The 27,330-nt window shown below is 38.0% G+C and overlaps 1 protein-coding gene across 1 annotated transcript; it reads left to right on the top strand.

The window, feature by feature from the left end:
- On the top strand, positions 1-26,016 carry LOC129512365 (B-cell receptor-associated protein 31-like). Its single transcript, XM_055329609.1, has 4 exons — positions 1-56; positions 1,911-2,000; positions 6,370-6,717; positions 25,923-26,016. The coding sequence occupies exons 1-4, from the start codon at positions 1-3 to the stop codon at positions 26,014-26,016; spliced, it is 588 nt and encodes a 195-aa protein (XP_055185584.1).
- The last annotated feature ends 1,314 nt before the right edge of the window (positions 26,017-27,330 follow it).

Here is a 27,330-nt window from a genome sequence, read left to right as displayed (position 1 = left end):
ATGGACTGTCACATGCCAAAAAAGAAAGTACCAGCAACAAATTTTGCAGAACAGAGGTCAGTAGGTGATGAGGAAATCCCAGAGATTACAGTGGAGTACTCTTTAAAGAAATGCTGCATTGGTAATGCTCTTGATGGCACAGAAGGCCATAGCTTGTGACAAAAAAGGGATAGGTATCAATAACTCTGGGTTTAAAAGAGATGCAGAAAATTTCACATTTGAAATTGAATTTCATGTGAAATTTCAATTTCACATTTACCCTCTAAATGTGAAATTGTTTTAAAAATATGTCAAGCAATTTATTTCACCATTTTAAAAATATGCAAAGTATGATATATGGTAAAACATCTGTAACAAAAAATAATTAAGTTATTTCAGTAAGCATAAGATAAAAATTCTAAGAGATAAAATACTGTCACAGTTTCATGGGAAGCATGGGTTTTTCTTCCTTTGTTAGTCAAAATGGTGTCTTCTATTAATAAGCTTACATTCTTTTCTATTTTAATGTTGGCTGGATCCTGAAGTATCTGGAAAATCTTGAGAGTGATATGAGAGAGGTAAGTGTTTAGCATAAATACAGACTCTAACTTTGGTGGTAAGAAGGAGAAAGACGGATGAATTAGAAAAGACTAAAAGACATGGAAAAAATATTGCACGTGATTAAAAACAGCAAACTGTTAATGAGTTAAATATAACAGTACAAGTTGGTTCCCAAAGCACTTCTAAGTTTATGTTCAGTCTTGGAGGTATTGACTGAGAAACAGCCTGTTTTAGAGTCTATCCTCTTCAGTGGAGTTTCAGAGGAAAGAGGGGAGAAGTTAAGTATCTACTTAGGGCAGCTGGATTACCTAAATCAGCTCTATTACCTCTTAGATTTGTACAAGTTGCAGCCACATTGTGATTTCCCCCCATATTTTAACGGCACCCACTGCAGTCCCTGCTAGCACTCAGCCCAGAAATACTGGATTTAGGGGAGAGCTGACTCCATCTGACACTGATGATGGTAGGTATGTGGCTGGGTAAACTATTCATTTTAAAGTAACAAAATACGTCCTGTTTCAATACCTAGAACAGCATTTCATTATGCTCCAGAATTAACGTAGATGGACTTTCATGACTCTACGTTTTTCATTTCTTTCGGAGTTGCCACACCCTCTGGGAATCAGTCTAGCTATAAATGATTCAGGCAATGAGGCTTCCATTTCTTCCCCTGGAAAACTAATGTACAGTCTAATAGACTGTTAGGAAATTGTTTCTGATATTCAGCCTACATTTTCTTTTCCCTAATTGCATCCCATTACTACATTCTAAACAATTTTTCTTTCTCCTTTATACCCTACAGATTCTTGTCTAGGACCATTTCAATTTGGCCAAGCTTTATAAATTGGATTGTTTTTGCTTCTACTGGAAGTCAAACTTTCTTGTTTCTAGTTTACTCGCTTGATATTCTGCAAATTTCCTTGCTGCTGGCTGTTACCATGATAGTCACAAGACTGTCATTTACTAAGAATTGTTCTGACCAGACAACCATTTAGGAAATAGTACTGCCCCTCTTATTTTGAATGCAAAAATTCAGAAATATCATGATGGTTGTATATTACGTTACCTACATCTTTTCCATCTACTTATAGGTTAAACAATTGACATTATTCGATCTCTTCCCAGAAATTACATTTTGATTTCTCTTTTCCAATTTTTGTTTTGTGTCCCGCACGTCTTCTAACAGATCACAACTTGCCAGTAAACATCAAATAGGTAGATAATTCTGTCCAATTTTATGACATAAACAGCTTCTAAATGACAAAAATGCACCGTAAAATAGATATCACTAATCTCAAAGCTCCTTATTGCTAAATGCTGCTTCCTCCCAACACCAATTATTTTCCCTTTTTTTTTCTTTATAATTTAAGGGCCCTCCCTCCACGCCCGGAGCACCCCTTCCCCGCAGCTCCAGCTCCAAGGCCGGCGGGGGCGCGGCAGCGGCGACCTAGACCGTACAGGTGAGCGCCCAGCTGCGGAGCCCAGGTGCTAGGGCCCTTGGGACAGGTGCCCCGCGCTGCCTGGCGCAGTCTCGCCTCACAAATAGGAAGAAGCTTTACCTCTTTTTGTTTGTTTTGGTAATAAATATATTTTAAAAATTATATATTCTTTTTAATGGGTATACTTTCACATCTAGTACCTACGTTAACCCAGATCTTAAGTCGGTGATTGATTTCCAGGATTTCTTTGAGCTCCAAGAGTGGATATGCTGACATTCTCTCTCTCTCTCTCCCCCTCTTCCTCTCGCCCTCTCTCTCTCTCACGCGGCGACAAATAAAATGTTCTATTCTCTATATCTCGCCTTCTAATAATACATGAACTATTTATGGCAGACTAATCTTAAATTCTGGGCATTATAAATAATGGGATATAGTAAAGACTTCTAGACTTCAGTCATCCTCTGAAAATGAAAAGACAAAACAAAAGAAAAAAACAAACTACTCTAATGAAAAAGACTCCTACACTGCAGGGAGAAAAAAATGCCCAAGGGAAGGGTTTTGTTACTGTTGTTGTTGTTGTTGTTGTTGTTGTTGTTTGGGGTGTGTGTGTGTGTGTGTGTGTGTGTGTGTGTGTTTTGTTCTTAATGGAACCACAGTTTCTAAGAGAATCTTATTAGGAAGAGAGAGAACGGTTTTGAAAAATCTGCTACCTGGGATCCCTGGGTGGCGCAGTCGTTTGGCGCCTGCCTTTGGCCCAGGGCGCGATCCTGGGGACCCGGGATCGAATCCCACGTCAGGCTCCCGGTGCATGGAGCCTGCTTCTCCCTCTGCCTGTGTCTCTGCCTCTCTCTCTCTCTGTGACTATCATAAAAAAAAAAAAAAAAGAAAAATCTGCCACCTGCTACATAATATTGTAAGATGTCAAAGATAAATGAGTATTGGTTACTGAAGGGTGATAATCTGACTTAACTTTAGAAAAAGTGTCATATAATGAGTATTTTTCTGTCTGAGTATAACTTTACTTGAAATAATGACTGCAGCATTCGTAGTACAAGCCTTCCCACCACGAATTACCTTTCTTGCAGAGAAATGGGAAAAAAAAAAAAAAAAAAAAAAAAACATTAGAAGCAAGATTCTGTGGGCCAATTCCCCAGAATGGTTTGGGAGCGCTAAAGTAGCACCTTGCAACCTGGTAAGTATCAGGGTCCTTTACAGAAGAGCTTTCATCATCCTGCTTTCTTGGGAGGACAGTAAATAGGGGAAGGGGAAGCTTCCTCAAAGGGACTCAGGCATTCCGTTTTAAAAACTCATTTTTATCTCCCTCTGTTTCTCTGGATGCTGTTATAATACATCCCAAGACCGACTGACTTTGTCTCAGTCCTGTTTGGAAAACTATGAAGATTTTGTATGAAAATTTTAAAGTATTCTATTACTATTTTTGTTGCTCTTTGACATTTTAAATTAAATGAATGCACACTGCAAAATCTATTCTTGGGTATGAAAACTGATAAATAAAATGTGTAATGATGGCATTTAACTTAATACAAATTCAACTGTGTGAATCACAGAGAAGACCCAATGGAAAAGAGAAAAAAAAAATAGTGTTGCTAACCTCTCTGCTCACCACATCAGAACATGGAGACCTGGACATACTTTCCTCAGAGCATTGTCTCAATGAACAATATCTAATGCCTCTGATCACAAGAGCATCTTGCTGTACCAAATATTATAAAACTTTATACCGTTCGACTTTATCTGGGCAATCAGTTATGGCTCCAATTGCAGTAAAATTCTTTAGAAGAATGGTGTATACACACTATTTTCAATTCCTTTCCTAAAATTATCTTTTCTAATACTGTACTTTGAATTAATTACAGGTTTACCCACAGAATATATACAAGAACAGTACAAAGAGGTCCAATATAGCCTTTGCCCAAATTCTCTACCACCTTTATCATTTGTGCTATCATTTCTCTTACTCTCAAATACAATATTATGTCTTTTTTGGAACTATTTGAAATATCCCTGAACAACTGAATATTTCAGTGTATACTTCCAAAAATAAGGTTAGTCTGTCACATAACTACAGTTCAATTACCAAAATCAAAAAAATCAATATTGATATAACACTATTATATAATTGATTGACTTTATTCTTCCTTTACCACTTGTTTTTAAAAAGTGACTTTTAGGGATCCCTAGGTGGCGCAGCGGTTTAGCACCTGCCTTTAGCCCAGGGCGCGATCCTGGAGACCCGGGATTGAATCCCATGTCTCCCAGTGCATGGAGCCTGCTTCTCCCTCTGTCTGTGTCTCTGCCTCTCTCTCTCAGTGTGTGACTATCATAAAAAAATTTAAAAAAAAGATTTAAAAAAAGTGACTTTTAGAGCAAATACTAGTTCTAATAATTGTGGTCATGAGTCCAACCAGGGTGATTTCTTTTTGTAATTTCAGTTTCCAGGTGTTTATTGTTAGTATATAGAAAAGTAATTGGTTTTTGTATCATGATCTTTCCTTCTGCGATCATCCTAAACTCACTTATATATTAGTTCTAATTTTTTTTTGAGACTCTACCATACTTTTAGATGATCATTTTGTCTTGGAATAAAAAGTTTTGCATATTTTTTTCCAAACCGGCTGTTTTTTTATTTCTTTTTCTTGCCTTATTGCACCGACTAGAACCTTTAGTACAATCATGAATAAAAGTATTGAGAGTGCACATCCTTGTCTTGTTCTAGTTCCTAGCTGAAAAGCATTCAGTCTCTCACCATTAAATATGATGTTATTTATAGCTTTCTATAGACATCCTTTTTCAGGATATGGAAAGTCCCCTCTGTAATGGATGGAATGGTGGCCTCTTAAAAGATATGTTCGTGTTCAAATCCTTGGACCTGTGAATGTTATTCTATTTGGAAAAAAAAAAAAAGTCTTTGCAGATACAATTAAGTTAGGGACCTTGAGATAAGAATATTATGAATTACTCAAGTGGGCCCTAAATTCAATGACAAGTGTTTTACAAGAGAAAAGAAGACACAGACACACAGAGGAGAAGGTGACATGGAAGAGGGAAGTCGTAGGAGATGAACCAAGAAATACTAACAGCCATCAGACACTGGAAAAGGCCCAGAAGGATTGAGCCTCCATAGGAAATGGAGCCCTTGCTGGCACCTCAATTTTAGACTTCTGACCTCCAGAACTGTGTGATAATAAATTTTTGTCGTTTTAGCCAATCAGTTTGTGACAATTTGTTACAGCAGTCACAGGAAACTAATACACTTTTTACACCTATTTGCTGAGAGTGTTTTTGTTTCTTTTAAAACCAGGAATGGAAACTGAATTTACTAAAAGACTTTTTCTCCATCTGCCTATCTTCCCCCATGTTTGTTACATGGTACATTGCTTTGAATGATTTTCAAATGTTAAACCGACCTTTTATTTCTAGGATAAAGCCCACTTCATTATGTTATCTGTCCCTTTTCCTGTACTACTGAATTCAATTTGCTAAAATTTGGTTCAGCATTTTTGCATTTATGTTTATGAGGGGTATTCGTCTGCAGTTTTCTTGTATGGTATTTGGTTTTGGAATCTGAATAATGCTGAATGATTCTGAAATATTCCCTCCTTTTAAATATCTGAAAGACTATGTATACATTTGATACTCTTTATTCCTTAAACTGTTGGTAGAATTCACCAGTAAATTCACATCTGGGGTTTGCAATTTCTCTGTGAGAAGGCTTTAAATTAAAATTTTAATTTTAAAAATAGATATAGGGCTATTCACCTTAGCTATTTCTTCTTGAGTGAGCTTTGACAGTTTTCATCTTTCAATAAGTATTTATATTTCATCAGAATTGTTGACTTTATTGCTATAAAGCAGTTCATAATATCCCTTTATTATCTGTTTAATACATGCACAATCTGGAATAACACTACCCCTCTCATTCTCTTTTTGCTTGATCAATCTGGCTAAAAGTTTATCAGTTTTATTGATATTATAAAAAAACACATATTGATTCCATTGATATTTTCTCTATTATTTTTCTGTTTTCCATTTCATTCATTTCTACTCTGATCTTTATCACTTGTTCTCTTTTACATATTTCAGATATAAGTTGCCTTTATTTTCTGGTTTCTTTGGGTAGAAGATGAGATCATTAAAACTTAAGATTTTTATTCTTTCCAAATATAGGTATTTAGTGCTATAACTTCTCCCTAAGTACTTCTTTTTAAAAATATTTTATTTATTCATGGGAGACACAGAGACAGAGAGAGGCAGAGACACAGGCAGAGGGAGAAGCAGGCTCCATGCAGGGAGCCCAAGGTGGGACTCAACCCCAGGTCTCCAGGATCACACCCTAGGCTGCAGGCACGCTAAACCGCTGCACCACCAGGGCTGCCCACATACCACAAATCCTTGTGCTGCTAGTCATTGATGCTGTACGTGAGAGTCAGAAGTACGACGACGTGACAGAGAAGGTGAACCTGCAGAATAATCCTGGGGCTGTGGAACATTTCCACATGAAGCTTTTCCGTGCCCAGAGGAATCTCTATATTGCTGGCTTTTCCTTGCTGCTGTCCTTCCTGCTTAGACGCCTGGTGACCCTCATCTCCCAGCAGGCCACGCTGCTGGCGTCCAATGAAGGCTTTAAAAAGCAGGCAGAGAGTGCCAGTGAGGCGGCCAAGAAGTACATGGAAGAGAATGACCAGCTGAAGAAGGAAGCTGCTGCTGGCGGGGTCAAGTCAGTTAGGTGTCTGTCTTTGGCTCACGTCATGGTCTCAGTGTCCTGGGATCAAGCCCACTTTGTGCCAGGCTCCCTGATCAGTGGGGAGTCTGTCTCTCCCTCTGCTTCCTTCCTTTCCGCCCCCAACCTGCTCATGCTTCTCTCAAATAAATAAATAAAATCTTTTTTTTAAAAAAAAAAACTGATAGAATTGAAAAGATGAATGCAACAATTCACAATATTAGAGATTTCAATATCAAACCCTCTAAAAAGTGATAGGACAAATAGACAATCAGTAAGAATACAGAATATTTGAATTACACTATCAACCAACTTGACCCAATTGACATTTATAAAACACTCTATCCAACAAAAGTATAATATACATTCTTTTTTAGCCGACATGGAACATTTGCAAAGATTGACAATATTTTGGGCCATGAAACAAATCACAGTAAATAAAATGATTCAAGACACACATAATAAATTCTATAATAAGAATAAATTCTCTCTAAGCATAATAAAATTAAATGAGAAATAGGTAATAGGAAGATCTCTGGAAAATCCCCCAAATATTTGGAAATTAAAGGACACATTTCTAAATAATCCATGTGTCAAAGAAGAAATCAAATGGAAATTTAGGAAGTATTTTGAACTGAATGAAAATAAAAACATATCAAAATTTGTGGTATAGCTGACAGTAGTTTTTCTCTTCTTTGTGGCTCCATTTTTCTGGTATGTTCACACCTGTTGGAACATTGTTTAGCTTATTTCCAATTTATTTATAAATTGCAATTTTTATATTGGGTTGGATTGTAAATAATTTTTTTCTGTATTTGAATGAAGTTGGGTTTTTGTTTTTAACAATTAGTTAAACTAGGAGAAGTTTACATAGGAAGCAGAGAAAAGTCATAGTTTTGCAAATTCGTGGCTCAGGAGCTCCTTTTTCTGCTGTTACTATGATATATTCAGAAATTTAGTGGGACATCTGGGGGGCTCAGTGGTTAAGTGTCTGCCTTTGGCTCAGGTCATGATCTTGGGGTCCTGGGACTGAGTCCCACACTGGCTTCCTTGCAGGGAGCCTGCTTCTCCCTCTGTCTATGTCTCTGGCTCTCTCTCTCTCTCTCTCTCTGTGTGTCTCTCATGAATAAATAAGTAAAATCTTAAAAAAAAAAGAAAAGAAATTTAGCTACTTTTTGTTTCCATTTCGTGTCTGGAGACTAAGCTTGATTCAGAAAGTTGTCTAATCACTTTGCACAGTGACAGATGGTTGCTACACCTGGAGCTCAGAATAGCCTTTAGTGTCATTGAAGCACTCTGTTGTGCACCTGAAACTAATGTCACATTGCATGTCAATTATAATTAAATTAAAAGAATAAATGTAACTTCTCCTGAATGAAGGAAAAAGAGAAAAAGAAAGAAAGAAAGAAAGAAAGAAAGGAAGGAAGGAAGGAAGGAAGGAAGGAAGGAAGGAAGGAAGGAAGGAAGAAAGAAGAAAGAAAGAAAGAAAGAAAGAAAGAAAGAAAGAAAGAAAGAAAAAGAAAGGGAGGGAGGGAGGGAGAAAGAAAGGAAGAAGAAGAAGAAGAAGAAGAAGAAGAAGAAGAAGAAGAAGAAGAAGAAGAAGAGAAGGAGGGAAAGAGGGAAGGGGGAAGAGATGGAGGGAGGAAGAAAGGAAGGAGCAAGGAAAGAAAGAAAAAGGGAAGAGGATTGGAGGGAGGGAAAGAGGAAGGAAAGAAGGAAGATAGGTAGAGAGATGGATATCTTGACTCTACCTCTGATAGGTCCAGAATTTCACATACTTTCACATCAATGTTCTCATGTTCAAAAATTATATTTTGTGGTTATGGTATATCCTGAGATATTTATCTACTGGCCTCTTCTCTAGGGTTCCAATTTGTTCAATTTAGGTTCTGTTCTCAATAAACTGTTTCTTCTGTTTCTTCTCTATCATTCTAAAAATGTGCATTTGTTGAATACATTTGAGATTCTTCAGGGCTTAGGCTGCTTCCCTAAAGTATGAGAATCTAAGAAAGCTTTCTGTGATTTCTTATAGCTTTTCCTCTTTGTCTGCAATTTAGAGTCTATGTGAATTTTTCTGTTTCACTGATTCTCCTTTATTTGCCTAGCTTCCTGTATTGAATTTTAGCTAAATCCCTCTGTATTCTGAGGATTGTGGGAATCCCAATCATCTAATTTTGTTGAAAACAAAATCTGTTTGTATAAAAGAATTTTTTAAAATGTCACAACTGTCATATTCTTTCTGTTAAAAAAGAATGCTTTTTAATTTAAATTATGTGGTTGGTCCATAAAAGATAAAGTATAATGTCTAAGAATTTGATGATGAAGTAAGGAAAACTTACTTTCTGAAATGGAAATTAATAAAAATAAATTCATAATATTCAAGATTCGTTGTTTAATTCAATAAAAGTATAATCTGGGGCAGCCCAGTAGTGCAGTGGTTTGGCGCCGCCTGCAGCCGGGGTGTGATCCTGGAGACCCGGGATCAAGTCCCACATCAGGCTCCCTGCATGGAGCCTGCTTCTCCCTCTGCCTGTGACTCTGCCTCTCTCTCTCTCTGAATAAATAAAAATAAATAAATAAATAAAAGTATAATCTGTTTGTTAATGCATTTAGGTATCTATATACAGGATAAGAGTTAATAATCAATAAAATTTGTAACCCAGGGGTTCCTGGATGGCTCAGTCATTTAAGCATCTGACCCTTGATTTTAGCTCAGGTCATGATTAAGGGTGATGAGACTAAGCCCCATGTAGGGCTCCACACTCAGCAGGGAGTCTGCTTGAGATTATTTCACAGTCCCTCTGCCCTTCCCCCAGCTCTTGGGTGTGCATGTGTGCATGTGTTCTCTCTCTCTTTGTCTCAAAAATTAATCAATCAATCTTTTAATAATTTTCATAAGCCATAGTCTCACTTTTCAAGTTGCTTATATTTTTGAGGGGCTGGTAATAATAACAATACAAAAATAACTACTAGGTAGGGTATGATAGGCTATTAAAGATATTTCTTAATATCTTATGTAGGAGAGAACTATTCTGACCAAAGGAAAAAAGACTTCATGGAATAAGTATCATTTCAATATAACCTAGAAAATGAATGGAATGCCCAAATTTCTGTTTTTGAGGATGTAAGACATTAAAGTAGAAATCATTAGACTGAGCAAAGGCAAAAGAGAGAGAGAGAGAGAGAGAGAGAGAGAGAGAGAAAATATTAAGATGCTTGGAATTCTTTAGTAGCTAGATTTAGATATAAACTTGCTCAGAGAGAGAACTCTTGAAAGTGTTACCCCAGGTAGTTGAGACCAAAATAGACTTCAAAAGATGATACCCTCTTCATTTATATTATAGGAGAATGGGGGTTTATCCAAGTCCTATTTGATTGAACAACCCTCAGCAGGGGTGTAAATGTGTAATAAGATACTGAAAAAGACTGTTAAAAAATAATGGAGATTTGTTTTTCCTAGAGATGAGAAAAAGAAATCATTGTGAATTTTAGATCTGTCATTACCTCTTTTTCTGTATCTCTTTTGGAGAAGTAAACAGATCAATTAACAAAAGTACCCTCAATTTTATTTTTTTATTTTTTTCCTCAATTTTATATATCATTTATTTACTAAATATTTATTGAACATTTACTATTTTTAAGCCACTTGTGTGGCTTATATTTTTCCTCAAAAAGAGAAGTCTGCAAACTTGCCCCTTTCAAACTCTTAAATCAGTGGTTCTTAACCTTAGCTACACATTAGAACAAGCAAGGATCTTTAAAACTAATGCTGATACCCAGGACTCTTCTCTACCAACTAAGTTAGAACCTTTAGGGGTGGGGGGTCTAGGTTTGAATATTTTATAAACTTGCCCAAATGATACTCATGGGAAGTCAGGGTTGAGAGCTACTATCTTGAGTACAGAGAGAAGGAAGAGGGAGTGTTTTACTCTATGTAGATAACTAATTGTGGGTTGCTTTTATCAGTATTGGTGTTTGTGCTAATTTCCTTTAAATATAACTCTTCTTCAAACAATAATGGCACATATTTCTGAATAGTTTCAGAAATGTAGGAGTGTAGTCCACAGTCATGGAACAGGATCAAGAGCATTGCCTCCACTCTTGGCCTCATTAGCCAAAAAATGACTGAGTAACAAAACTGAATAAAACCCAGATTTAGAACACAAGGCTAATAAGGCCATGGGCACAATCTCTACACAGGACTATTGACTTAATTCTACCTCATGTCCTCAGAATGCTCCCTCCTGGTCATAAAAAAAGTCTAGGTAATGAGCAGGAATAGACAACAGCAAATCTATCACTTCTAATGAAAGCATGCTCATATATTAGTCAAGAATATCATGTTCATCTATGAAGAACAATACAAACTGAAAGGATGCTAATCAGATAAGGTGCAATCAGGTCCAAAGAGATTCATTCTTAGAAAGAATCAAGTACAGGATGCCTGGGTGGCTCAGTGGTTGAGCAACTTCTTTTGGTACAGGATGTGATCCCAGGGTCCTGGAATGGTGTCCCACATCAGGATCCCTGCAGGGTGCCTGCTGCTCCCTATGCCTATGTCTCTGCCTCTCTTTTCTGTGTCTGTCATGAATAAATAAATAAAATCTTAAAAAAAAAGAAAGAATGGAGTACAGTCTGTAAGTCAGCCTAAGTACTTAGGAAATACAATTCCTCTGTACCTTCCTATTCAGTGTCATGCTCTAATCAGCAATATTAACTTTACCTGAAAGTTGGTTAGAAATGCAAACTCTCAGATCTCATTCCCGACTTACTGAGCTAGAATCTGATGGTAGCAGGATGCCCTGGTGATTTGTATGCACACTTAAGTTTAAGCAGCACTAGACAAGACCCATACATTTGTAACATCAACTCTTGCATCAATAATATAATCTCTGAAGTCATTATTTTGCTTTATTTTTTTAACTTTTTTAAATTTTGCTTTAATAAGAGAAAATATCTTCCTGAAACAACACAATCACCATTCCTCACTCCTATCATATTCCTATAAGAATATGGTAGCATCCGTGAAACATAAATACAAATTAAAATGAATTACTGGGGATCCCTGGGTGGCGCAGTGGTTTGGCGCCTGCCTTTGGCTCAGGGCGCGATTCTGGAGACCCGGGATCAAATCCCACTTCGGACTTCCAGTGCATGGAGCCTGCTTCTCCCTCTGCCTGTGTCTCTGCCTCTCTCTCTCTCTGTGACTATCATAAATAAATAAAAATTAAAAAAAATAAAATGAATTACTATTTTTTTATTCATTACACACTTTCTGTTAGTCCTGTTTTCTCTTGCGTTATGGATCTGTGCCCCCAATTCTATTTATGCATCTTTCTTCCTTTGGCTCTATGTTTAAGTCAAAGAATTTTTATTTTAATCTCAATTCTATTTTCTCCTAATATAAGACTTAAGAAAACAATTGTCAAATGGTTTAGTTTAATCTATTACTTAATTCCTTGAAGCATCTGTATAGACTACAGAGCCATTCCTATATATTATGTAACTATATATTACTATATATTACTTAATATGCAGAGCTATCTAATGAGCTTCTGCATGATGATTCCTTTATTGGAGAGGCCCCAATTACTTCCTTTTTAATTCACTCATACTAGTCTTCTTATTAAAAACTACTTTAAAAAGGCAACACTGTATCTCAAATATTTTTCCTAATTCAGAAAGGTTATATACTGCACTTTCAGAAACTATGTTCTAGTATATTTGTGTAAGCAAAATAAAATAACATCTTACAAAGTGATAGCAACAGCCTGTTTCCTTGGTATAGCAAAAAAAGATTTTTGAAAATTGATTGATTCTCGTTTATCATCAGATTATCTGATGATGCAAAGAGAGCATAGCTCTGTTTTTACACTCTTCTGTGTTTTAGTTTAAGCTCTACCATTAGCAAGCTCAAAATATCAGTGATATCTTCTCTCACATGGCTTATTAGTAGGCATGTGTAGCCTGGAGCTCACCCTTACAACATAATAGTATCTGTCAATACTATCATATAGCTTAGACCTCTGTCTAGAACTCCTCTACCTCATTTCATTGTTTTAATGTTTGTATATACTTATATAACAATCGATTACATGTTCTCATTCTCTCCCTCTTCCTCCCTATCCCTTTCCTCTCTCAAATTGTTTTTGTTTGCTTTGTTTTGGGATAACTGTTTTTGTACCATAGGGATTTATGGCTTGGTAGTAACCAGCTAGATGTAAAGGTGAGAAAAGGGTATTTCAGGAAAGATGTTACCAATGTTCTTATTCTAAAATCTTTTAGTTAATTTTCAGTTCTCATTTTATTCAGTGTCTCAGCAGGATTCAATACATCTTATAACTTCGCTCTTCCTGAAAAATCTTCCTTTTCATGATGTCTTGTCTTGGGACTCTTCTTTCCTCTCTTATTTTTTCTGGCACCATAACTAACTTCTCCTTAGATTCCCTACCTTGACATTTTGGAGTGCACTAAGCACTTAGTCCTCTCAATCTACTCCCTTCTCTATTAGCATTTATTCTATAGGTGAGCTCATCCTTCCCATGCTTTAAATGCTATTTATATGCAGAAGACTCCCAATATTATATTTTCTGTCCTCACTACACCCATCTCTAAGCCCGTATATTCAATTGTCAACTTGACCTCTCAACTTTTATGTCTGATAGCTCTCAAAATTAATACATCCAAAACCAAACTTAATTTGCCCTCCCCCCCAACACACATACTTGTCCCTCCTCTCAATGCTCCTCTCAATGTTCCTTGGTTCAGTAAGTATAAACTCCATGCTTACAAAAATCTTAGAGATACTCTTGATTCTTCTTGATTACAAGCAACATCCAATCTGTTGACGAATCCTGTTAGATCTATTTTTGAAATTAATCAAGAAAATGCATCACTTTTCTGACTTAACAGTTGCCCCTCTGACTCAGCCTACCACTATATCCTACCAGGTCTATTGCTAGAGATTTCTAAACGTTCTCCCTGCTTCTAAATTGACTTCCTGGGCAGCCCCGGTGGCGCAGCGGTTTAGCGCCATCTTCAGCCCAGGGAGTGATCCTGGGGACATGGAATCGAGTCCCACATCGGGCTCCTTGTATGGAGCCTGCTTCTCCCTCTGCCTGTGTCTCTGCCTCTCTCTCTCTCTGTGTGTCTCTCATGAATAAATAAATAAATAAAATTTAAAAAAAGAAAGCTTAAATTGACTTCCTAAGTACTAATCTCAACACAACAGATATCTTCTTTTACAGCACAAGTTGGAGCTTCTCATTCCTTTTTCAGATCTCACATAGAGAAGTTCCAAAGTTTTTAGGATAGTCTACAAGTCCTTCTCCCATAAAGCCCTTACTACCTTTGCAACTTCATATCGTATCACTATAATTTCAACCAGGCCCATGGGCTCCTTGATGTTCCTCAGACATGCCACGTATGCTCCAGCCTCAGCATCTGTACTTGCTGCTTTCTCTGCTCAAATGTTCTTATTTTTGTCCTTCATTCAGGTCTCAGTTCAAGCATTTTTCTTTCTTTTCAGAAAGAATTACTTTGACCAACTCCTCTCTTACTACCAACCCCTCTGCATCTTTTTACTCTGGTTTGTTTTTCTTTTTATCCCTTATGATTGCTGATATTTTATATCTAGGTTAGCTTACCAACCATTTCTCCAAAAGAATGCAAAAATAGAGGCTTCACGTGCCTTGTTCACTTCTGTATCCCTGGTACCTAGAATCTTAGAATTGTAGGTACTCAAAAAATGTAGTACGAAGGAAAAACCTGAATAGATAAATGTAGAAAGTGCATGTAAAGGCCCTTTCTGAGGGACATAATTGTTTGTGAGGTATGTGAATAGTACAAAGTTGATTATGACTTGTGGGCTACTATAAATATGAGTTGTAGTCATTGGGCTTCTCTGAAAATGCAATTCAAAAAATTACATTTTTTAAATTTATAAACATTGACATCTGTAGGCAGGCTAAAATAACTTTAGAAACCACTGATTACACAAACACCTGTAAAGTCTCTTTGTGTCAAGCACTAATGTTAAGCACTATCACTACAATCAGGGAAGCTGACAGCATCTGACAACAAATCTGGGGGGGTACATAAGTTAAGGGCTACCTAGGATAATGTAAAGAGTTATATGTAGCTGTACTACATAATTCTTCTCCTAGCCTGATTAAATCCTACATTGATTTATCCCCACAAGTAATGAGAGTTGAGTAATAGGAGGGTGGTAAAGAGGTCACAGCTGGATGCAAGGCTGGAGTCATAAAGAAGTGCTACCTGCAGCCTAAAAATGAAATCTCTGCAACATTTTTAGAGCAAAAGACAGTCTCCAAAGTTTGACAGCACTTGCTATCAGTATCATTTGTTTAACAATACAATAGACCCTCTGCCATTGCTGTCTTTTTATATATCAGTGTCCTGTCCCATTGTATTGCATACTCTTGGAGGAGGGGTGTCAAGCATGGTAACTATATAACCTAGCACTCAATGTATTCTTGTTGTTTGATTGAATTAGGAACTGGGCGAAGTAACACAATAAGCTAGTAGAGCCATAAACAACATTCTGGATTAATTTAAATCATCATCAAACATAAAATTCCCTCCTATTATTCAGAAATTCATAATCTCCTTTTCCCCATGGGAGTGAAAATCTTTATATATTTGAAAAGCCATAGAAGACCAAGCTAGAGTTCCTAATATTTTTTCAATCCAAGTATTAAAATAAGCCAAGAACATGCATCTATCAAAATGACAGGTTGGATATGGACTTCAAATAATACTGTGTTCTAATTTTTTTCCCCTAACATCATCCTCCCACCTCAGACTTTCAGTGAACCAAAGTCTGGGATGCAAAGTAGCTCATTCATATTTTAATTCAGCTAAAGAGAATATGAACTTAGTCCAAAACTTTCCATATAGTTGTGTTATGAATTTATAACAGCAGCTCCATAATTTATAGGTTGATAGAACATATTTCCAAAACAACCTGGTATGACTAATGAAACAGTGTGTCACAGTTCAGCAACTGAATAGATAATATAGTTACTGAGCTTGATTTCTAAATCACTAAACTCACCATGAGGATAGGAGAGCTGCATCTCTCTGTGATGAAAATAAAGAAGAAGGAACACATGTGACATGAACTCCAGTGGCATTACAGTTGAATTCTATGCACCAGATATGCATTAAGTTTGAAAAGTGATATAAGAACCCATTTCTAAATTTTCGTATTTGGTAAATATCATCAGGGGTCAGATTCCTCAATTCAAATAAAAATAACAATGATAATAATACTGTCTGTTATTTATTGAGCATTTACTAGGTGCCAGGCACTATTAGGAGGATTAACAAAAACATCCTGTGATACTCAAAAACCTATCAGCAAGATATGACTAACTCCTAGCTCCATTTTCGACATACATAAACTTCTCGCTTTTCATCCAACTTATTGCCTAGTTTAAGAGTTCCTCTTCCATTTACACACACTCTGATGTGTTTATCTTTGACCTTGCTCTTATAATTAGATCCGTAAGTTTTTTTCTAACCTTACAAGATTTTCTTGTTCCTACTTTACCTCTTCTCTCCTCACAGCTTTATTACCTCCCAAGATCTATTAGGATAATAAGTATATAATATTTGAGTGTCTACCATTAACTTAATCTTACAATAGAGAATTCTCAAGCTAATTTCAGTTGGAAGGATAATAATTTTTTCATCTAAAATGAGGCGACACATAAACTAAAAAGCCTTTCCCAAAAATACGTGACCCCAAGTTTACTGCAGTACTATTCAATAGCCAAAATACAGAAGCAAACTAAGTGTACATCAATAAATGAATGAATAAGGAAGATATATCTACAATAGATTATTACATAGCCATAAAAAGCTGAGACTATGCTATTTGTGACAGCATGGAACTACTCTAGAAAGTATTATGCTAAGTGAAATAAGCCAGATAGAGAAAGATAAAGATTTTTTTATGATAAGTCATAAAAAAAATATGATTTCACACATATATGGAATCTAAAAACAAAACGAATGAATACACAAACAAAAAAGCAAAATCAGACCTATAAATACAGAGACCAAACTGATGGTTGCCAGAAGGGTGCGTAATAGGGGGATGGGCAGGATGGGTAAAGGAAGTGGGAGATCCAGGCTTCCAACCATGAAATGAATAAGTCACAGAAATAAAAGGCTGAGCAAGGGAACATAATCGATGATACTGTAATAGCATGTATAGTAATAGATGTTAGCTACACTTGTGGGGGCCTGTAACTAATGTAAAATTGTATGTCAACTATACCAAAATTAAAAAAAAATTAAAGAAGTTTTTTCCAGTTAAGGCATATTTCACAACACATAAAATTCAGTATATGCTCTCTGCTCCATAATCCAACCCTCATTCTCAGGCCAGAATCCATGTAAACAGGCCTAACAAGCAAACCCTGTGAAGAGCACGGAAGAGATGAATATATGTTAGAATTTTTTTGTGATCCCATTTAGATCATAGGTAGGACAGATCACTTAATCAATAAGGGTAAAATCTGTCATTATATAAATCAAATAATTCAACCTGTTTTGACAGAGGCCCTATAATGCCTATACCAAGAGTAAAATTTTAATATTTCAAGTTCCTTAACTTTGTGTTGGTCAGCATCTCAGGATGCTAGTAAAGAGAATTTGCAAACCAGATTCTTTTAGAGCTCCATGCTGTAACTGGGTGGAAAAGAACAGCTATTTAATCAATGAGAGAATAGTGTTTATTTATGTCCTTTAAAGTTCTGTGCTATAACTGGGCATAAAGGAATAGCTATTTAATCAATGACAGAATAAGTATTTCTTATAAAGTATGTCCTCTTGTTTATACATAGAAAATAATTGTTCATTTGAAAAGCAATCTTTAAAAAGTTCCCTTTCCTGGAGTGTTAACCTTGGATTAGAAATCAACTATGTATTGTTAGGGGCACCTGGGTGGCTCAGATGGTTGAGTATCTTCCTTCAGCTCAGGTCATGATCCGAGGGTCCTGGGATCCAGTCCCACATCAAGCATCCTGCTCGGTGAGGAGTCTGCTTCTCCCTCTGCCCCTCCCCTGCCCGTGTTCTTTCTCTCTCTCTCTTTCTCAAATAAGTAAATAAAATCTTTCTGTAAAAAGCAAGTATGTATTATTATGTAAAGGAATAACAAATCCTAAAATCCTTTTTTATTAATAATGATTCTCGAGCACCTGGGTGGTACAGTGGTTGAGCATCTGCCTTTGGCTTAGGTTGTGATCCTGGAGTCCTGGGATCGAGTCCTGCCTCAGACTCCCTGCAGCTTCTCCCTTTGTCTATGTCTCTGCCTCTTTCTCTGTGTCTACCATGAATAAATACATAAAATCTTTAAAAAAATTATTCCCATTCAGTTACTTCGCCCTAGACCTCCAAATGCAAAGTCATTAAGCCAAATCAACAGAAACAGAGTTCATCAAGCAAACTATGTATCTAGAGAAGAAAAATTAAAGATCTATAAATCTCAAAACAGCAGAAAAAAGAGATTCAAATGGGGGTACTAAGCTAAAAAATAGATTTTAGTTATTAGCTATCCTATGTCTGTCTGTTTTCTACAACCAGTTAACAGCTTTGTAAGCCAGTGGATAGTTTAAAAGACTCAATACAAATAGGTGTTTCATAATAAATTCAGCCTTGAATAATAAAGGAGAAAATAAAAAGGAAAATTGAAATGTTTGTCTTTCAGATTTTGTGGCCATGATTCAAAATATATTCTTGAAAATAAAAAGCTCTAGATTTACAGGACTATAAAGGATTCTTCTAAAAGAAATAACAGTAACAATAAAATCACATGTGGTTGGCACTATGCTTGACTCTTTCCATTCATCATCTCCTAACAATGGGCACACAGACTGAAGAAGCATATTTATGTTCATCACAGAGATGGAATAATAGAGACTTGCTGAGGTTAACTAATTTGCCTTCAGTCAGACCTTCAAGTCAAACTTCAAGTCCATATAATCTGACTCTTGAGATTTGACTCAAGCATAATTATTCCAACTCAAAAGAGTTCAAGAAATAGTTTGATGGCAATAGACAAATATTTTTAAAAGATACTTAGGATTTCTTCCCCTATAGTGCTCAAGCTAAATACTTCTAGTACTACAACATATTTGGAAATTTGTTTAAATACATAGCTTTTTTGTGAACAATATACATAAGAGTCATTATTAATTAAATACTTACCACATACCTGGTGCTCTTCTTTTCTTTCTTGAAATTTTGTTTTTTAATCTGCTACTCTTTTAAAGTTTTAAAGACTTTACATAGATGAGTCATTTAAGCCTCACACAACTCTATAACATGGGTGCAATTATCACTCTCTTTTTACACATAAGAAAAAGATTGAGGTCTCAATTACATGGACATATTTCAAGAGCTCAGGAGTTATGTTTGGCCAGTGGTCACCATATTAGAAAGCACAGCTCTATATGGTCTCTTAAAGTTTAGCCTTCTCTTCTATAATCCAAGATTTAAACTGTTATCAAGAAAATAATCCAAACTCCACTTTTATAGCAACATTCCTGTAATCAGTAATCTCTAGTAGTTTTCAAGTGAAATTACTGTATCAAATTCAGAATCCAAGCATGCTACATAGTCTAACAAAGAATGTCCCTGTATTTCCTGAACTCAAATGTCATTGTTCTCTGCTTCCCTAAGTCTTGGATCCTCTAGTCAAACTAATCTGCACATCCCATCTCTATCCTTCAGATGTGCTTTTCCGCCTTGTATTGGCTCCATCTCATTCTCTTTAATACTGTTGGTGATCCACATTGAAGGTTATAGTAACAAGAAGTACCATTGATGAACCCTATGGCATGATGATCATTCTTTTATGGTACAATCATCACTCCAATGTCCCTTTAGTGCAGCAGGAATAATGCACTTAATTTTTCTTTAATAAATTAATTTTTATTGGTGTTCAATTTACCAACATACAGAATAACACCCAGTGCTCATCCCGTCAAGTGTCCGCCTCAGTGCCCGTCACCCATTCACCCCCACCTCCCGCCCTCCTCCCCCTCCACCACCCCTAGTTCATTTCCCAGAGTTAGAAGTCTTTATGTTCTGTCTCCCTTTCTGATATTTCCCACACATTTCTTCTCCCTTCCCTTATATTCCCTTTCACTATTATTCATATTCCCCAAATGAATGAGAACATACACTGTTTGTCCTTCTCCGATTGAGTTACTTCACTCAGCATAATACCCTCCAGTTCCATCCACCTTGAAGCAAATGGTGGGTATTTGTCGTTTCTAATGGCTGAGTAATATTCCATTGTATACATAAACCACATCTTCTTTATCCATTCATCTTTCGATGGGCACCGAGGCTCATTCCACAGTTTGGCTATTGTGGACATGGCTGCTAGAAACATCGGGGTGCAGGTGTCCCGGCATTTCATTGCATCTGAATCGTTGGGGTAAATCCCTAACAGTGCAATTGCTGGGTCGTAGGGCAGGTCTATTTTTAACTCTTGGAGGAACCTCCACACAGTTTTCCAGAGTGGCTGCACCAGTTCACATTCCCACCAACAGTGTAAGAGGGTTCCCTTTTCTCCGTATCCTCTCCAACATTTGCTGTTTCCTGCCTTGTTAATTTTCCCCATTCTCACTGGTGTGAGGTGGTATCTCATTGTGGTTTTGATTTGTAGTTCCCTGATGGTAAGTGATGAAGAGCATTTTCTCATGTGCATGTTGGCCATGTCTATGTCTTCCTCTGGGAGATTTCTCTTCGTGTCTTTTGCCCATTTCATGATTGGATTGTTTGTTTCTTTGCTGTTGAGTTTAATAAGTTCTTTATAGATTTTGGAAACTAGCCCTTTATCTGATATGTTATTTGCAAATATCTTCTCCCATTCTGTAGGTTGTCTTTGAGTTTTGTTGACTGTATCCTTTGCTGTGCAAAAGCTTCTTATCTTGATGAAGACCCAATAGTTCATTTTTGCTTTTGTTTCTTTTGCTTTCATGGATGTATCGTGCTAGAAGTTACTGTGGCCAAGTTCAAAAAGGGTGTTGCCTGTGTTCTCCTCCAGGATTCTGATGGAATCTTGTCTCACATTTAGATCTTTCATCCATTTTGAGTTTATCTTTGTGTATGGTGCAAGAGAGTGGTCCAGTTTCATTCTTCTGCATGTGGATGTCCAATTTTCCCAGCACCATTTATTGAAGAGACTGTCTTTCTTCCAGTGGATCGTCTTTCCTCCTTTATCGAATATTAGTTGACCATAAAGTTCAGGGTCCACTTCTGGGTTCTCTATTCTGTTCCATTGATCTATGTGTCTGTTTTTGTGCCAGTACCACACTGTCTTGATGACCACAGCTTTGTAGTACAACCTGAAATCTGGCACTGTGATGCCCCCAGATATGGTTTTCTTTTTTAAAATTCCCCTGGCTATTCGGGGTCTTTTCTGATTCCACACAAATCTTAAAATAATTTGTTCTAACTCTCTGAAGAAAGTCCATGGTATTTTGATAGGGATTGCATTAAACGTGTAAATTGCCCTGGGTAACATTGACATTTTCACAATATTAATTCTGCCAATCCATGAGCATGGAATATTTTTCCATCTCTTTGTGTCTTCCTCAATTTCTTTCAGAAGTGTTCTATAGTTTTTAGGGTATAGATCCTTTACCTCTTTGGTTAGGTTTATTCCTAGGTATCTTATGCTTTTGGGTGCAATTGTAAATGGGATTGACTCCTTAATTTCTCTTTCTTCAGTCTCATTGTTAGTGAATAGGAATGCCACTGACTTCTGGGCATTGATTTTGTATCCTGCCACACTGCCAAATTGCTGTATGAGTTCTAGCAATCTTGGGGTGGAGGCTTTTGGTTTTTCTATGTAGAGTATCATGTCATCGGCGAAGAGGGAGAGTTTGACTTCTTCTTTGCCAATTTGAATGCCTTTAATGTCTTTTTGTTGTCTGATTGCTGAGGCTAGGACTTCCAATACTATGTTGAATAGCAGTGGTGAGAGTGGACATCCCTGTCTTGTTCCTGATCTTAGGGGAACGGCTCCCAGTGCTTCCCCATTGAGAATGATATTTGCTGTGGGCTTTTCGTAGATGGCTTTTAAGATGTCGAGGAAAGTTCCCTCTATCCCTACACTCTGAAGAGTTTTGATCAGGAATGGATGCTGTATTTTGTCAAATGCTTTCTCTGCATCTAATGAGAGGATCATATGGTTCTTGGTTTTTCTCTTGCTGATATGATGAATCACATTGATTGTTTTACGAGTGTTGAACCAGCCTTGTGTCCCGGGGATAAATCCTACTTGGTCATGGTGAATAATTTTCTTAATGTGTTGTTGGATCCTATTGGCTAGTATCTTGTTGAGAATTTTTGCATCCATGTTCATCAGGGATATTGGTCTGTAATTCTCCTTTTTGGTAGGGTCTTTGTCTGGTTTTGGAATTAAGGTGATGCTGGCCTCATAGAATGAATTTGGAAGTACTCCATCTCTTTCTATCTTTCCAAACAGCTTTAGTAGAATAGGTATGATTACTTCTTTAAACGTTTGATAGAATTCCCCTGGGAAGCCATCTGGCCCTGGACTCTTGTGTCTTGGGAGGTTTTTGATGACTTCTTCAATTTCCTCCCTGGTTATTGGCCTGTTCAGGTTTTCTATTTCTTCCTGTTCCAGTTTTGGTAGTTTGTGGCTTTCCAGGAATGCGTCCATTTCTTCTAGATTGCCTAATTTATTGGCGTAGAGCTGTTCATAATATGTTTTTAAAATCGTTTGTATTTCCTTGGTGTTGGTAGTGATCTCTCCTTTCTCATTCATGATTTTATTAATTTGAGTCTTCTCTCTCTTCTTTTTAATAAGGTTGGCTAATGGTTTATCTATCTTATTAATTCTTTCAAAGAACCAACTCCTGGTTCTATTGATCTGTTCCACAGTTTTTCTGGTCTCAATTTCGTTGAGTTCTGCTCGAATTTTAATTAACTCTCTTCTTCTGCTGGGCGTCGGGTCCATTTCCTGTTTTTTCTTTAGCTCCTTTATGTGTAAGGTTAGCTTTTGTATTTGAGTTCTTTCCAGTTTTTGAATGGATGCTTGTATTGTGATGTATTTCCCCCTCAGGACTGCTTTTGCTGCATCCCAAAGATTTTGAACAGTTGAATCTTCATTCTCATTAGTTTCCATGAATCTTTTTAATTCTTCCTTAATTTCCTGGTTGACCCTTTTATCTTTTAGCAGGATGGTCCTTAACCTCCACGTGTTTGATGTCCTTCCAAAGTTCTTGTTGTCATTTAGTTCTAATTTCAAGGCGTTATGGTCTGAGAATATGCAGGGGACGATCCCAATCTTTTGGTATCGGTTCAGATCCGATTTGTGACCCAGTATGTGGTCTATTCTGGAGAAAGTTCCATGTGCACTTGAGAAGAATGTGTATTCAGTTGAGTTTGGATGTAAAGTTCTGTAGATATCTGTGAAATCTATCTGGTCTAGTGTATCATTTAAAGCTCTCGTTTCTTTGGAGATGTTGTGCTTAGAAGACCTATCGAGGGTAGAAAGAGCTAGATTGAAGTCACCAAGTATAAGTGTATTATTATCTAAGTATTTCTTCACTTTGGTTAATAATTCGTTTAAGTATTTGGCAGCTCCCACATTCGGGGCATATATATTGAGGATTGTTAAGTCCTCTTGCTGGATAGATCCTTTAAGTATGATATAGTGTCCCTCTTCATCTCTCACTACTGTCTTCGGGGTAAATTTTAGTTTATCTGATATAAGGATGGCTACCCCTGCTTTCTTTTGAGAACCATTTGAATGGTAAATGGTTCTCCAACCTTTTATTTTCAGGTTGTAGGTGTCCTTCTGTCTAAAATGAGTCTCTTGTAGACAGCAAATAGATGGGTCCTGCTTTTTTATCCAGTCTGAAACCCTGCGCCTTTTGATGGGGTCATTAAGCCCGTTCACGTTCAGAGTTACTATTGACAGATATGAGTTTAGTTTCATCATGATATCTATTTAGTCCTTGTTTTTGTGGATTGTTCCACTGAACTTCTTCTTAAAGGGGAATTTTAAGAGTCCCCCTTAAAATTTCTTGCAGAGCTGGTTTGGAGGTCACATATTCTTTCAGTTCCTGCCTGTCTTGGAAGCTCTTTATCTCTCCTTCCATTTTGAATGAGAGCCTTGCTGGATAAAGTATTCTTGGTTGCATGTTCTTCTTTTAGGACCCTGAATATATCCTGCCAGCCCTTTTTGGCCTGCCACGTCTCTGTGGAGAGGTCTGCTGTTACCCTAATCTTCTTCCCCATGAAAGTCAGGGACTTCTTGTCTCTTGCTGCTTTAAGGATCTTCTCTTTATCTTTGGAATTTGCAAGCTTCACTATTAAATGTCGAGGTGTTGAACGGTTTTTATTGATTTTAGGGGGGGATCTCTCTATTTCCTGGATCTGAATGCCTGTTTCCCTTCCCAGATTGGGAAAGTTTTCAGCTAAGATTTGTTCAAATACATATTCTGGCCCTCTGTCCCTTTTGGCGCCGTCAGGAACCCCAATTACACGTAGGTTTTTCTTCCTTAGGCTGTCATTTATTTCCCTTAATCTGTCTTCATGGTCCTTTAATTGTCTCTTTTTTCCTCAGTTTCCCTCTTTGCCATTAACTTGTCTTCTATGTCACTCATTCGTTCTTCCACCTCATTCACCCTCGTCGTTAGGACTTCTAGTTTGGATTGCATCTCATTCAATTGATTTTTAATTTCTGCCTGATTGGATCTAAATTCTGCAGTCATGAAGTCTCATGAGTCCTTAATGCTCTTTTCTAGAGCCACCAGTAGCTGTATAATAGTGCTTCTGAATTGGCTTTCTGACATTGAATTGTAATCCAGATTTTGTAACTCTGTGGGAGAGAGGGCTGTTTCTGATTCTTTCTTTTGAGGTGAGGTTTTCCTTCTAGTCATTTTGCTCAGTGCAGAGTGGCCAAAAACAAGTTGTATTTGGAAAAGGAGAGAAAGAGAGAGAAGAAAAGGAAAGAGAAAAAGAAAAAAGAAAAAGAAAAGAAAAGGAAAAAAAGAGAAGAAAAAGAGAAAGAAAAATTAAGAAACGTGAAAAAAAGGGGGGGTGGGGGAAGCAATCAGAAATCAAAAAGAAAAGAAAAAAGAAAAAACAAACAAACAACAACAAAAAAAAAAACACGGGGGAGTATCTTCTGAATCTGTAGACTTTAAATCCCTTGACTTCCCCTGGAACTGGTCCGTCCAGCTGGTCTTCTGGGGGAGGGGCCTGCTGTGCTGATTTTCAGGTGTTAGCACTTGGGGGAGCTGCTCTGCCCCTGCCTGCTGCAGGGCTCAGCGGGGGTTGTTTACCCTGTGAGGCCCCAGGAGGAACAGCCGCAGTGGCGGGGCCAGCTCTGGAGCCCTGGAGTCAGCTCCCGCAGGAACTACGGGGCTCTCCGTCTGCAGGGCCTGGAGGCTCCGGGGCGGGGCCGCTGATCTGCTCAGCTCCGGGCAGGAGCGTCCTCGCTGTCCTGGGCCCTCCCGGCCTCTGCCTGTCCCGGGGGAGGCCGGATCCTGGGCTGTGTCCCGGCGCCCTGTGCTCCGGGGCCTGCGCTGGTGGATTCGCGCTCCCGCCCCGCAGCCCCCTCCGCGGAGCCGCCGCCCGAGCCCCTCCGAGCTGCTCCGGCCCAGCCGTGCGCGCTGCAGCCCTTAGGGAGCTCGGCGCACTCTCCCGGGGCGCAGGTGTCTGTTAGTGTCCCCGGGAGCCCGAGGGCATCCCCGCCCTCCTGGGTCCTGCTCCAACTCCCTGCGAGCCCCTTTCCGCCCGCCCGGGAAGGTTGGTGCAGCTCCTGCTCCTCCGGGACGGGGCTCTCCTGTCCTGGGGACACTCGCCCCGGCCTCAGCCCGGCTCCTCGCGGGGCCCCTCCCCCTCGGAGGCCTTTTGTTTCTTTATTTCTTTTTCCCCGTCTTCCTACCTTGATAGAAGCGTGAACTCTTCTCACTGTAGCGTTCCAGCTGGTCTCTCTTTAAATCTCAGGCCGAATTCGTAGATTGTCAGGATGATTTGAAGGTTATCTAGGTAATTTGTTGGGGACAGGTGATTTGGGGCCCCTACTCTTCCGCCATCTTGCCCCTCCTCTCTCCATAATGCACTTAATTTACAATATATTCCAATTTATGCAATGATTTAAACGTTTTTCCTTTTTTTAGATGTTTTTCCAATGTTAAAACAATTTGTGTTTATAGTAGACCAGATTTCAGACATTCTGACGATGACCCACATCCCACATTAACAAATGTTTAATCATGTGAACCAATATACAGCTTTGTGGGTATGTGTGAGTATTAAAAAGCAACATATACATATATATATATTTGTTGCCAAAGTTTGAAAAAACACTGCTCTAGACCACAGTAGTGCCAAGCCATAGGCATTACTAGATAGTAGATAAAAATCAAGGAATAGGAAACAGGTTAATTAGGGCACAGCTAGGCATTATGAGTGTTAACCTAGACAATGATCCTGAAAACCTAAAGTTCACATGTAGTAGAACTGATGTATAAAGTTGAAAACAGGAGGAAAAAAGACAACCACACTCACAGAAATAATAAGGGCCAATATATGTGATAGAGGTAGCAAGTAAATACTCAAAATTTGGTTAACCAAAGTGCTCAACTAACAAATCCTTTAGGTAATAGGAAATAGAAATGCCAGATTTCATAGGTTAAGAGAAATTAGATATTTAGATGGCCAAAGCAAAGAATATCAGAAAATTGAGGTGTGGGGAACTAAAAATATAGGAATATTTGCTTCTGCCTCGTAAGGGCAGGTTTCATGGTTCATGAGCAGTGTAGTTAGCCAGAGCTCTGTGTTCACAGCTGTACTTGATTAAATGCTTTGCTAACAATGTCTTGAAAATCTCAATATTTTTCTTTCTTAGAGAGAGTGCATGTGTGCGAGTGGCAGGGGAGGGACAGAGAGAGAGAGAGAGAATCTTAAGCAGGTTCCATACTCAGCACAGAGCCTGATGTGAGGCTTAATCTCATGACCCTGAGATCATGACCTGCGCCTAAATCAAGAGCTGGACATTTAATTAGCTGAGCCACTCAGACACCCCTTCAATAAATTTACTTTTGAACTTTAGTAAGTGAATCCAATGGAACTGTGGAGTATGCATGTGAATAGAAAGTATTGGTGGGAATGTGAACTGGTGCAGCCACTCTGGAAAACTGTGTGGAGGTTCCTCAAAGAATTAAAAATAGACCTGCCCTATGACCCAGCAATTGCACTGTTAGGGATTTACCCCGAAGATTCAGATGCAATGAAACGCCGGGGCACCTGCACCCCGATGTTTCTAGCAGCCATGTCCACAATAGCCAAACTGTGGAAGGAGCCTCGGTGCCCATCGAAAGATGAATGGATAAAGAAGATGTGGTTTATGTATACAATGGAATATTACTCAGCCATTAGAAACAACAAATACCCACCATTTGCTTCAACGTGGATGGAACTGGAGGGTATTATGCTGAGTGAAGTAAGTCAATCGGAGAAGGACAAACAGTGTATGTTCTCACTCATTTGGGGAATATGAATAATAGTGAAGGGGAATATAAGGGA

This window comes from Nyctereutes procyonoides, unplaced genomic scaffold, assembly GCF_905146905.1.
Source record: "Nyctereutes procyonoides isolate TBG_1078 unplaced genomic scaffold, NYPRO_anot_genome, whole genome shotgun sequence".
Classification (NCBI taxonomy): Eukaryota; Metazoa; Chordata; class Mammalia; order Carnivora; family Canidae; genus Nyctereutes; species Nyctereutes procyonoides.
This window is presented reverse-complemented; position numbering and strand designations above follow the sequence as displayed.